We start from the raw sequence: 14,355 nt of genomic DNA, 5'->3' as shown, positions 1-14,355 counted from the left end.
TGTAACTTTCAATGCACTAACTCATTAAAAAGATGGCGACAACAAAAACATTTTTATAACGCCAGTCTTGTTTATTTTGGACTTCACCTTGTAGTCTTCTTCTTAATTGGCGCAATAACCGCTTACGTGATTTCAGCCGAGTTTAACAAAGCGCGCCAGTCGTTTCTTTCGCGTGCTAACCGACGCCAGTTGGACACACCAAGTGAAGCCCCCCCCCAGTCCTTCTCCACCCGATCTTTCCAACGCAGAGAAGGCCTTCCTCTGCCTCTGCTACCACCGCAACGAATACTTTCAGAGCCGGAGAGATTGTACCCATTCGGACGACATGACCTAGCACGGTATATTCAGAATACCTCATTTAAGTTAGGCAGACCCCAATATAATTCCATTTATGCTCGATTTCAATAATCCAACAATATTCTAGATAGGAATTGATGCATACACCACGCACTTTACCAGTGTGTGATTAGCTTGGGCGGTTAAAAATTGTAATATTCTCTAGAACAACTGCTTTCTGTGCACCCCTAAGTAGGTCTCAATGTCAATCACCTGATCATAATGCATTGCCCCAGAAATAAAAAGTCGAGTACCTCGCTAAGTAGAATTGTTTAAAATTTCACTTCAATATACGTATATATTTATATATATGCATGCATATATATCTCTATATATATTTATTTATATAATATTTCCGTAGTACACGTACATATATATATAATAATGTAGCATTTATTTAATTTTTTGCAATTAGTGAATTGATAGAATTTTAACGCTTCATAGAATGCAAAATTTGCCGCTTCTCTAGCTTTATGTGGTTTTTGTTGTTATAGTCAAGCAGCATATCTCTTTTAAGTAGCGCACAGGTTGTGTTTTGTCTGTTTGAAGTTTTGTTGCTGTATGTGGGCTGTGGTTCTATGTTTATATATGCTATATACTGTGGGTAGATTCATCACAATATCACCCGCGTTTTTTATACTCATAATATTTTTTCTTTTCAATTTTATTTAAACATATATAACTGTGTATTAGTGTTGAGAAGGTGCAGCGCAGCAGTAGCGGCAACAGCTATATTTTGATTTGATCTTCTTGATGTATTTTAGGCAGTTGCTGGCACCGCATCAGCAGCCAGCTCCCGATAAGCGTCTTGCAGCGCATACTGTTGTTCAGGTGTCAATATACTTGCACACGCCTGAAAAGCTTCTGGGTTGGCTTCCACTTGCTTCACAATTCCCAACATCCGGGTGCCCACATCCTTTAGCGGTGCCACAACTTTCGTGACGAACGCCTGTGCTATGATTGAGACAATGCGTGGTAAATTGCTGTTGTTATTGCCTAATATGATGGGGTGATTGGCCTGAATGAGATCACACATGTATCCGTAAATATGCGGTGCCTCATCAGCATCCTCAGTGACGGGCAGCCAGGAGAACCTATTGGTAGAAATATTATTTTTATTGGGTATAAATATTTGAAAATGGGAAAATCCTTAGTGAATGAAAACATATCAAAATATCGTGACGTACCAAACATTGATGATCTCATCTACATTTTGTATGGCGCTGCTGTTATATTTCAAGATCTTCGAAACGGCTGCAATAGCATTTTCTGTGGGGTTGACATTCTCGGGGTCGCGACTCTTCGGATCGGATATAACTTGCACTAGCAGCGGAATGATTTGAGCACATGTGACGGCAAAGTGTTCGCCACCAAACTGATGAGATAAAAATTTGTTGCATTAAAACTGTTTCAAATTAGATCTTACAATTCATGATGCCTCCTCACCTGTCCCAATACACCGCAACCGTAGGCGGCGGCTTGACGTACTTCGGGTGATTTGTCGGTAACGTATTGCAACAATGGTGGTGTGAAGATCTGCTGATAAGCAGCGCAGGCTGGACCACAAAACTCTACACAAGCGAATTAAGCGATATTTAGTTGTATGAATTTAAAAAATTAAATCGAAGTTTTCCCAAAAGAAATATGCTCACTTACCGATAACATCGTCAAATGCACACACGCCCCACTGTCTGTCCGACCATGAACGGTTGGGTTCAAGCACGGTACGATTAGACGTACGACCTCTTCGGCATAGTCGGCGAAACCATCCTTCAATTCCCGCGCATAGCAAACCAACATCTCACAGGCAGATGCCTTATCTTCCATGCCAGCGGTGCGGATGGCAAAGTTTTGCTGTTCACCCAAATTGATAAAGGACCAATCGACGTCATCTATAGATCAGAGCAAAAATAAAAAACCTTGTTAGTTTAATGAAATATGCCAGTCAAGCTCCAAGTTATAAAGACAACCTATCTACAGAGACAGAGTGATAAAATCTACACACACGGGCTGAAAAGTCCCGGGTCCAACAAAGAAAACATGTTTTTTTTTGTGTTCAAAATTAGCTTTATTCATCAACATAATTTGCATCAAAAACCATCAATCCAGCGCCGCTCTAACATTTCAATACCTCTTTCGTAGAACAATTTTTCTTTTGCCTCAAAATAGACCTCTTCATTCGAGCGAAATTTATTTCCGGCGAGCATTTTTTTAGGTCTGCGAACAGCCCAGTCGCTAGGAGCCAAATCTGGCGAATATGGGTTCATGTGGAAGCAATTCGAAGTTCAATTCATGTAGTTTTGCAATTGTTTTGAGTGACTTGTGACACAGTGCGTTGTCTTGTTTATGGTGAACAGTGAGCAAATGCGGCACCCGATTTGAACAGAGCTTTCTCATAGTCAAATGCTCATGCTTTTGATATCTTTACGATGTCAGCTAACTTACGCAACTTAACTTTCCGATCATTCAAAGCGATTTTGTGATTTTTTTTCATGTTTTCTGGTGTTACCGTCTCATTAAGAAGTCCACTGCGTTGTCTCTACGACCACGTTTGAAGTCACCAAACCATTGTTTTATTGTTTTTCTGATGGAATGAAGTCCCCATAATACTCTTGCAGCCATTGCTTCACTTGAACGGTATTTTTTCCATCAATAAGCAGTGTAAAATTAAAACACGAAATTCTTTTTGGTCCATTGTTTTGGAAATAACAGAAGTAGAGTCACTATTAGCATAATAATTCTCGAACAAATTAATATTGTAGAATATCATGAAATTTTAGCAGCTGTCTTTTCAAGCTTAGTCCTAACTGAAAAAGCTATAATAAATTTCAGAATCTAACCTAACATCACCTGCAAATTCGCAAGCGTTCAAAAAATAGTCAACGATTTTCAAAAATATCACATTTTTATTTATTAATAAAAACTTAACATAAATAAAATGTTTACATACATCCACATACACTAAATTATTATAACACAAATCTTACGTTCCTACGACGGTCGGTTCTACGTAACCGGAACGACGCGGACTTATATCCGGCAGAGGACTGTTACTTTTTCCTCTAAATCTCGTTGTACCAGGTAGAGGAGCGAAAAAACAATTTGGGTCAAGCTTTAACCCAAATATTGGAGCCGCTTCGATTTCAACCCCTTGCATCGGCTTAAAAATTGGTAACTTCGTTCTGTTGTTGAATCGGGTGAAACTGGTTGGGTTTGCACTGCTACTCCAGGCTCTCTTAGAAGTAGTAAACCCACTACTGCCTCCACTTCCACTCCACTCGGTTCTCGCTGGTGCGCCGCCAAGTGAGCTCGGACCTCTTGTTGCACTTTCTCTACTATCCGGTTGGATGAATCCATTGAGATGTTTTAAAATAGTAATGCAAAAATTCGGTTTCACTGCCCTTTTATAGGAATTTTTTCTCTCGCTGTACTACAATTTTATTTTGCCTGCTACCTGGTTTCGAAGCCCTCAGCAACCATATTGAACGGCCTACCTACAGATGGGATAATCCACTTACAATAACAATGCCTTTGGTATTTGCCTATAAGCACGATCAAGTACGAGCGGTCGCAGGTACTATGCTGTCTGTATATGAACTACAAATACTAATATAAAGTACTAGCGTACCCTCGCCCGCTTCGCTAGACGATAAATTCAATGATTTGCTGAAAGAGAATAAAATTAATACGAAAAAAAGCAAATTCTTTGATACAATTTCATTCGAACTTTATTGTAACACTTTTTGGTAGACAACGTTTTTGGTTTTTTCATCTTTCGCGTGAATAATGACGATGGTTTGCCAACTCGAGCAAGCTACATACAATTGTCCATGAGAAAAAATTGGGTATTCTAAATTAATACCGCACATTTGTAGAGACTGTCCTTGCGCCTTATTAATTCTCATAACGAAGGCAAGGCGAATAGGGAACTGCAAACGTTTGAAATCGAATGGTAAATCCGTCGGAATCAGTGGAATTCAGTAGTGGAATGTCGTGGCACATTAATGTTGCGCAGCATAATAATCAGTGGTCCAATTTTTAATCGTAAATTATGAGGTGGTAGGCCTGGCAAATCGAGTGAGTTTAAGAATTCAGTTGGATAATTTACGACATCATCTTGATCAGTAATAGTGTCCATTGACTTATACGCAACTATGTCACCAGGTATTTGATCTAAAATAGCTGAATTTATATCATTGACGTCCTTATTTTTCCCAGCTAAAATTGCTCTTTCGCTGAGTCAATCATGGTTTTTGTAATGTTGAACTATGTTTGGAAATACACTCTGTAGCAATGCCTCTTTAGACTGTGCAAAAGTGCAGAAATTGTTAGGCAATGTTATCATTCCTGTTGTTTTTGAAAAAAGGTTTATTTTTTTTGGTTAAAAAGTGTTTTTTGAAGTTTTGAAAAACACTTCGCTCTAACAAATTTCTTCTCAGTTAATTGCTGAAAATTAAATATTTTGAAAAAACTATTTTTTTTTAATTTAACGTTTTTGAGAAAATTTTGTTCTTGAAAAAATTTCATACTTTTGTAAAAGTTTAAATTGATTTGCTAAAAAAGATTTTTTTCCGCTTTGAAAAACACCCCCTCGAAAAAATGTATTCTCTATTAATAGTGGAATATGAAATGCTTTGAAAACACCTTTTTTTTTTAATTTTGTTTGGTTTTCAGAAAATTTTGTTTTGAAAAAATGTTATACCCTTGAAAAAGTTTTATTTTATTTTATTTGTTTAAAATTTTTGAAATTTTTTTTTTGTAATTTTAGAAAAACACCTCTTCGAAGAAATTTCTTTTATCTTTTTGAGGAAAATTTGGTTTTGAACAAATTTCATGCTTTCGAAATTTTTTTATTTTACTTTATTTCTTCAAAATTTTTTAAAACAATTTTTTTTATAATTTTCGAAAAACACCCCTTTGAAAAAATGTTTTCTATGTGTCATAGTGGTATTCCATTAACTTTTAGGATTATAGTCAAATACTTACAAATATCTACGCTTTCACAAATAGCAACAATAAACAAATTTCCTCAAAACCAAAAAATTTACTTTTTTTCTAAAAAAATTCTAAACAAACAACGTAAGAAATTTAGAATTTTGTGTTCACGAAAAAACAGTATTGTTTTTATTGTATTAACTGAAAACCAAAATTTTGCAAAAAATCAAAACAAAACTAAATTATTTTTTTGTGTTCATTTGGTCCATATGTTCCATAAAAAGTTGATATGGTAAATAATATGCAGGGTCTGATACACGCAAATTTCCATTGACCATTATAGTGACAAAATTATCGATCACCAATTCCAACAGGATTTCAAAATCAGAGTTGGAATGAGTTGTTGTGTTGTGTACTTCTGAAAAAAATGAGAAATAAACAAAATAAATCTAAAAATTCGAATTCTAACTTTATCTTGTGTATGTTCTTATTACCTTTGAATTTTTCCAATGAAGCACCATTCATTTTAAATTTTCCAAGAATTTTTTATATCATTTCGCGTTTCTTTCCTTTTTCATTCGATTCCAACATTTGTTCATAGCCGAAAACATCGTTTGCAAACGCATTCATTTCCATATAGAATTGGTCAAAGAAAGCATTGCTCAATTGAATTGAAACATTATTTTCATAAATACTTAGGACCTTAACTAATGCACCTTGGTACATACCTAACGCAGATATTCATCGCGACCTTGACATCGATACTATTGATGAAACAATACAAAGCGCTAGCAGAAGACACATAAATAGACTATTAACGCATACAAATCCTATGATGAGAAGACTACCAAATAAAGAAAAATCTACCCAAAGTCGGCTTAACCGTTAAACACCAACAGATCTTGCAAAATCCTTGTAATCAATTGTCAACTAATCGTATATATCATTGTTTGTTAACCACTTGTTTTTAAATAATATGTATATATTTCTTCTAAATGAGCTTGGGGGCATTGGCCCTTCAATATCACTCTCATTCCATCTTTTTGTAAATCAAATTACTTATTGTCTAACGACAGGTGTAATATTTTATGGAAGAAATAAAAAAAAAAAAAAAATTTTCATTCGAATCATTTGAAATTTCTGTATACAATACATTTCTGTATCACAATACAAATACAAAAAATTCAAAAAAAGTTGTACACATAAAATGAATGTCGATTCGAAACTTACTTTAATCTAACAATCGAGCAAGTTTTGTTTTGGACAATATTTTGATTTTTTCTTTGCTTTATATGAAGAAAATATTTAAAAGAAATTTTTTTTGCTAAAAACCTTCCCCTAGTGGATCCCTATAATATGAAAAAAGAACGAATAAAATTGGCCTCGTATCGGCCCAAAAAAATGCGGACAAACGAACATCATTTCATTTTTATATATATAGATTAATTGGAAACTATGCTATCTTTTTTCACTTCAGCATCGAAATTCTTTCGAATGATTTATAATTCTTTATGTCGAAGCCAAAAAGTTCCTTCATTAACAAACCCTAACCCAAGAATGCTAGAATGCAAGGCTATGTACAGATGCAGAAATATGAGCCTAACTTTGCCGTGGCGGCATTTTAGCCTTTCTTATTGTTTGTGAGGTCCTTATTGTATGAATTTCTTTATGGACCGGAGCCCATTTCATATTCAAGCACATAGCGGGTACAGTAGGGTACATTAAGGATTTTACTAATAAAACTCATGAGGGCTCCTGGCTCACTTGCCAAACAACCAGGTATTTCCAGAAATGGCGCAACAAGGTGGCAGAGAGAGATAATGTTGCTATGTCCGGGGCTTGACTATCACTATAGATCTTTATTTTATATATGTACAGGATAACATAATTTTCTTCGCGTCTTTGTTTTATGCATATTCTGACTATACAAAAGTACCTCAGGCAGCAGGATTTTCTTTTAATTTGAAATTCGAAAAATTGCCACAAATGCATAGCCACGTCTATTTTTAATAAAATGGATCAATAATTTATTTTTTTGTTGTTTGTATCCACTAGCGTACCACCTTCAGATACCTCACGTACATCTGGTAATACGCGACCCACAGTTTAATAAACGCTGATCCAGAATATTTGAAAAAAAACAGTATAAAAGGCAACAGACCATTGTAGAATTTTTTAAAATCAATACAAATTAAATAAATATGTACTGTTACGTATGTTTATGTGTGTACGAGTATATATGCATGGATAAATAAAAAATAAAAAAATCAATTAAATCAAAATATTTCATTATAAAGTGTATTTATAAATTTTTCTTTCAGTTTTGTTCTTCATTTCCCATAGGCAGACATTAATTGTGCTTCTCTGCTTACTAGGGAGCCTCGTTCCGCGCTAAGCGAACAATTTTTATGTGAAAGTATCTTTGATTTTAGCTACTTAGCTGACAAGCGACATGCTTAGCCTAAGCATGTATCCCAAGTATAAGTAGCGATATTGATTTTGTTACATTCTAATCTATCATACATTCGTTTCTTGAGGACCTGCACTTCGCCGATGACATCTGCCTCCTCTTTCAACAAATCGATGGCATGCAAGGCATGCTTGAACGCACTCTCGGACTGAAGGTCCAACATAGCCAAGACAAAGGTTAGGAGCATCAACCACAATAAAGCAAAACCTAGAATGGTTGACGGGTGTCCGGTGGAATTTATCGAAAGTCTCTGCTACCTCGGCTGAATTATCACAATAGACGGCGGAGCGGGCTAAACAAAGCAAGGGCGGCGTTCGGGCGAATGCATACAGTATGGGCGAGTTCGTAAATCTACAGACGCATTAAACTGCGAATATTCAGCTCATGTGTGAAGTCAGTACTGCTGTTCGGAAGTTAAATATAGCTGGTGTCCAACACCATCACACAGAGGCTACAATCTTTCGTCAACAAATGCCTCCACATCATCTGTAGAATATTCTGACCGAACACAACAACAACGCACTGTGGAGATTAACGAATGGGGAGCCCATCTTATAGCAAATCAAATGTAGAAAGTGGCGATGAATAAGTCTGGTACTGGACTGGAATCCGCAAGGGAGCGAAAGTTGCGGTCGGCTAAATATCATTTGGCGAAGGCCGATGTTGCGCGAACTAGCAGATGCCGACATTTCATGGGACGGCGTAAAAACAACAGTCCAGAACCGTGTACGATGGAACAGTCTTGTCGAGGCCTTATGCACTCGAGCGGAGTGAACAAGGATATGAAAAATAATTTTGCATATTTTAGACGCGATGCATCATCAATCTTATGGTGCGAACCTATGGAGTTGCGCCAGTCAAAGTAATATAAATATATGTACTTCAACTACTCCAGAATAAAATCCTTTGAGATATTATCACTTCACCTGGGTTCATTCGCAATAAAGATATTCATCGTTACCAGAAATTGAAAAATAAGCAGAAGCCCACTCCCTCAGGCTTCAAAGGCAGGTGAAGGAGGAAACTAACAAACTCCTCAACACCTCAGGCCTAACCCAATGACTCCATCGATTCAAACCACATGATCTGGCATGATGGTTGTTAACTTAAGGAAGGGACTATAAAATCTCTCCACAAAATTCTCTTCATGTTACTAAAATTGTATTGCTCGTTAGTTAACCACCGCGCTCTTAATTCTGCCTTTTTCAAACTGTATAAAGAAGCAAAGTGAATGGATCTGGTAGCGAATGAGGAAAAAATAAAGTACATCCTGCCATCAAACAAACAGTCGTATCGGCACATATGTCGAGGTTATAAAATACTTCGTTTAACTAGGAACCAGAATTTATACCGATAACAATGTCTCAATCTTGAAATTCTTCGGAGAATATCTCTTGCCAACAAGTGCTACTTTCAACTCTGAATTATTAGGAGACGTTTAAAAGCTTAAAAATATTCTCTAATTCTCTTCATTGTTATGGCTGCAGAGGGCTTCGAAATCAGGTAGCAGGCAAAATAAAATTGTAGTAAAGCGAGAGAAAAAATTCCTATAAAAGGGCAGTGAAACCGAATTTTTGCATTACTATTTTAAAACATCTCAATGGATTCATCCAACCGGATAGTAGAGAAAGTGCAACAAGAGGTCCGAGCTCACTTGGCGGCGCACCAGCGAGAACCGAGTGGAGTGGAAGTGGAGGCAGTAGTGGGTTTACTACTTCTAAGAGAGTAGTAGCAATGCAAACCCAATCAGTTTCACCCGATTCAACAACCAAATACCAGTTTTTAAGCCGATGCCAGGGGTGGAAATCGAAGTGGCTCCAATATTTGGGTGAACACTTTACCCAAAATGTTTTTTCGCTCCTCTTCCTGGTACAACCAGAGATAGAGGAAAATTTAAAACTTATTTAGAGTGTTTAGTATGTACATGTATATGTAAATATTTTATTACATATGGAAAAAAGATGATCTCTTTAAAAATTTTGAAAATGTTCGGGTCGCTCTCTAATTTGATACAGCTTTTTATGGCGGCCGCCGTGGCCGAATGGGTTGGTGCGTGACTACCATTCGGAATTCAGAGAGAGAACGTCGGTTCGAATCTCGGTGAAAGATCAAAAAAATTAAGAAACAGTTTTTTCTAATAGCAGTTGCCCTTCGGCAGGCAATGGTAAGCCTCCTCATAAAAAATATCTGCCGTTCGGAGTCGGCTTGAAACTGTAGGCCCCTCCATTTGTGGAACAACATCAAGACGCACACCACAAATAGGAAGAGGAGCTCGGCCAAACACTCAAAAAGAATGATCGCGCCAATTATATATATATATTCTATGGCATACATACATGCATATGTATAAATCTATATCGTAGATTATCTACAAGGGCGTTGGGCGTACAAATGCTTTCCCAACCTTAAGATTTGGTTAACGAAGCCGCGGTAACATAAATGCTTCAAGGCATATTTATACAGGTTTAACCGCGACGACAATCTCTATTGCGACTGCTACGACGGAAACATTTCAGACGACGTTCACCACATATTTTCCACATGCCGGCGCTCCATTCTGCAAAAGAACGTTTGGAGAACCTCCTTCATCGGAAACCTTCGTGTATCATCCTGCGTTCGAAAAAAAGTGGAATACGGCATGCGACTTAGTGGCCGAGATTATGAAAGAGATGGGGCGTCTAGAAAGACTGCGACACAGCAGCGACGGCTAATCACCTTACCTCTCCGCGAAGTAATACTTGACGGTGGTCCCGCGGCGAGAGGTGATGGAAATAAACAGGCTCAGTCTGGTTTCAGAAGGCCACTTGAGGGTAGCGCGCTACAAAACGTCTATGAAAAAATGTGCATCCTTTATTGAATGTTTGGCCGAGCTCCTCCTCCTATTTGCGATGTGCGCGTCTTAATGTTATTACACAAATGGAGGAAGGTGGTTTCCTGGTAGTTTTCTTATGGAGCTTTTTCAGCGATGTCTTTGCTTTTATACGTAAAAAGTAAACAACTCGCTCTCATGCATTTTTTTTTTATTTTAAATTTTCTGTTGATTCATTTATTTTGTACATCCAATGCATTAGGTATGCATTTCGTCTTAAGTACGACAATCGTAATTTATGTAACTGCATGAAATTTGGGTATCTCAGCTTTTGTGGTTCCGGTCAAAAGTGATTTGAGTTTTGGCGATTTTTGTAACTCTATAAAATTTCATTTACTTAGATTTTGTGGTTCCAGAAAAACGATATATTAAGGTTTCCGTTTGTGATAATTTGTGTGACTATATCAAATCTAATTATACTATTGTAGTTTTTGTGGTTAAGGAGAAAACAGCTTTGGAAATTTCAGTTTATATAGGAGTACGGTATATACCATATATATATGTATGTATATACATATGCATTCTCAAATTACAGTTCCATAGCTTAATTGGCTTTAAGTTGTCTAGCTTTTAGTGGTTTTCATCTTTTGGTCTATATGCCAGAGGCCACGCCCCCTATATATCGAGGTTTACATCTCTGCACTAAGGGAAGCCATTTTTTTTCAAATGAATTTTTGATTGAAATCGATTTAACCATCTTTCAATATTTGGGATTAGCGTATAGGTCCACCTTCCTTTCGTCGAGTTTTCCAAACGCTCCTGCCATTTTAGTAAGGACGTAGCCTTCTCTTTTTGTATAATCGCTGATCTGTTAGTGTGACCCGCTGCTTTTGCACGTACACTCTCACTCGATCTTCCGCCAATATATCGATAGGCGTCAAAATTGAATGTGACGTATTTATATAATAACGGTGGCATTTGCTTTGCAATTTTTGTGTTGTTGGAAAATACTGCATACTGTATTTAAATTTTTCAATGCATACTTTCAGGCGAGATGCTTCGAAAAGAAATTAGGAATGAAAGTATGATACATACCATCTCGAACGATATGTTTTGATGAGCAGAGGGTCTGTCTTTTACACGAAAAAATAAAAACAATTGCTTAATTCGCATAACATTTTGAGCGCATTTGTAAAAATTCACCGAGGCTTGACTTTTATTAATTTTAAATTTGTGTAAAATAGAGAACACACATTACTTACTTACTTACTTTACCATAATTAAGGTAAACTTTATTTGAGCCTTTTCAAAAAATAACGGCAAATCTTAATGTACATAAAAGAGAAGCGTCCTACTCCTCATCACATTGCTGTTCAAAGCCTTGTAAATATGCATTGGAAAATTACATTAGGCCTAAAGGCATATGTACAGTATTTTACAACAAGAAAAAACATTTGACTCTGAATGTAAGGGGGCGTCCATAAATTACGTGAGGTGTTTTTTTCAATTTTCTGAACCTCCCTCCCCCCCTGATGAGATGTCGTGAGATTTTATTCAACCCCCTCCCCATCCTCCAATCTCACGTGAGATTTTTCAAAATGTGGGTTTCTTATGTAAACGCGTTAGATTGTTATTGTAAAAAGAAAAAAAAAATTGCTTCGTGCTTTTATTTACGACTAGTTAAGACTAGTAATCAATATTGCTGAGAGTTATAAGTGTAATAAAAATTTAACAATACTCGTAGAAGACTTAAATCCTAACTACTGCGATTAAAAAAAGATTATTGGGACCAACATGTCCATATGATTTTCAGTAAAATCATCTGCTCCTTCAACTTCGTTGTGATCTATCCACTCTAAGCCGTTGACGCTTGCGCACAGTAACTCATTAGCTCGTCTTTCGACAATCCGTGAGGGTCGCACTTTGCGGTACATACGCGCTTGCTTAACTGGTGCAATGTGAGCTGCTCGCCTGTGCTCTGCAGCTCTTGTGATAGATGCGAAGTAAATACCGGATTTACTGCAGCATATTTTCTCTAAATCATCACGTATACTTGGGCAATAGAGATCATAAAGGCATTCAGCGGTTGAATCGGTAGGCGTATTAGAAATGGAGCAAATGACTTTCCGTCATGTTCTTTAAAGTCCGGAATTATCAAACGTCAATCAACCTAAGTGATGGGGTATGGAGGTGGCAGAAAACGGTCGTGAAGAATCATATGCAGATCACTCCGGCGTGGGCTGCAGCAGTTCTGATCATCGCATTTCACAACCTAAAAAAAAAAATACCAGTCTAACGGTTAGACACGATAGAAGTGAAACCTTCCGTAAAACAAACTGAGAGAGAATGAATAAAGTTCATATTTTATTTTCTTCATTTTATTATTATTCATTCTCAATGTTTTCAATTTCAACAAATGATACGAGTGGCTTATGATAGCTAAAATATGATACAAATGCTTTGGTTTCGATGTTGTCAACATATCTTTGAAATACCGCGTCAATTGTTGTTTTTGATCGTGTTGTCGATTCAGTGCGATTGTTACACATTTTTAAATTGAATGTTGTATTGAGAAAGTCAATTAAAGGAACCACTGTGTCCAATGCAAAATTTACGTTAAAATCGCCACTTAAAATCATTGGAACTTTATCGTAATCTTTTCTAAGTATCCGCGATACTTCTGGTGTATACTTTATTAAATTTTCGTGAATGAATTCCGTGATGCTATTTATTGATTGATTCGGTGAAATATAAATTGCCATAATTAAAACTGTTTTTCCATTGCTCAATCTGCATTATTTTTCGGCATAATTGCGGTAAATATTTAAAAATGAAAATATTTACGAATATAAAAATACGGGCGCAATACAGCACACGCGGTTGCTATTATGAGCGTCGTAACGCGTATATTACAGATACGTACTAACATACACACAAACATTCGTAGGACGCTTGGTCTAAGCAAGTATTAGGTAGTGTAGTATAGGTATACATAATGCCTTCTCACTCACCGTGGCTCCGTAATACGCAGGCGCGCACTCATACGTACTAGTATACATACAAACATACATACGTATGACGCTTGAACTAAACACCAAAGCAATTAATAGGCAGTGTAGTATACGTACTACAATACTCACTATACTAGCGTGGCTCAGCAGTACGCAGCCACACACATACACGTATATCAACATATAACGCTTCGTAGCCAAGAGTGTCGCTTTTTCGTTTCATCGAGACTCAAATCACTCCCAACGATTCTAAAGAAGTTTTCACTTCAAAAACTAAAAACAATTTCCCTTTGTAACTCTTAATAAAAATTTGTTGACATTCACGCTCGTTAAAAAACTAAAAAAAAAAACAATAGGCACGCATAAAAATTTGATATGAATCAACTGCAATGCACCTGGAGTAAATATTGGCTCTCTCTAAACAAAGAAGGTTGGAACCTGTCCGTGTATCGCTGCCACTCAGCTCGTACGCTCTTGTTCATCGAGTCGCACGTTCGGCTGATAGTGGCGCGAAAACAAACGACGGGCTACACTGTACCGTAAATTCTGATTAAATTGAGCTATTTGGTATAAAACAAATATGGTGGTTTGACAGCAGTAATGTATAACGTCGAAGTATGAATGAAATTATTTTCTTTCGAACGAATTAGTGAATGATCTTAATCATACTACGATTATGCTTAAGATGTAAGCATGTACAATCTGGATAATGGACCAAAATAGTATAATTTTTTTTTGTTTCAATCAGAAAAAAAATTGCGTGATATTAGCCGAGACCGCCCCCTCTCTCCAAC

The 14,355-nt window shown here is 36.8% G+C and overlaps 1 protein-coding gene across 1 annotated transcript; it reads right to left on the bottom strand.

Annotated features, from left to right (window-relative positions):
* Window positions 1-620: 620 nt before the first annotated feature.
* Window positions 621-3,693, bottom strand: LOC128863674 (importin-5-like). The gene is made up of 6 exons (XM_054102986.1): window positions 3,513-3,693; window positions 2,135-2,228; window positions 1,993-2,081; window positions 1,783-1,907; window positions 1,524-1,711; window positions 621-1,430 (listed from the first exon to the last, which is right to left on the bottom strand). The coding sequence occupies exons 1-6, from the start codon at window positions 3,691-3,693 to the stop codon at window positions 1,097-1,099; spliced, it is 1,011 nt and encodes a 336-aa protein (XP_053958961.1). The 3' UTR covers window positions 621-1,096.
* Between the last annotated feature and the right edge of the window lie 10,662 nt (window positions 3,694-14,355).

Source organism: Anastrepha ludens, chromosome 2 (assembly GCF_028408465.1).
Source record: "Anastrepha ludens isolate Willacy chromosome 2, idAnaLude1.1, whole genome shotgun sequence".
Lineage (NCBI taxonomy): Eukaryota > Metazoa > Arthropoda > Insecta > Diptera > Tephritidae > Anastrepha > Anastrepha ludens.
Note: the sequence above shows the minus strand (reverse complement) of the source record. Positions and strands in the feature narration are given on the sequence as shown.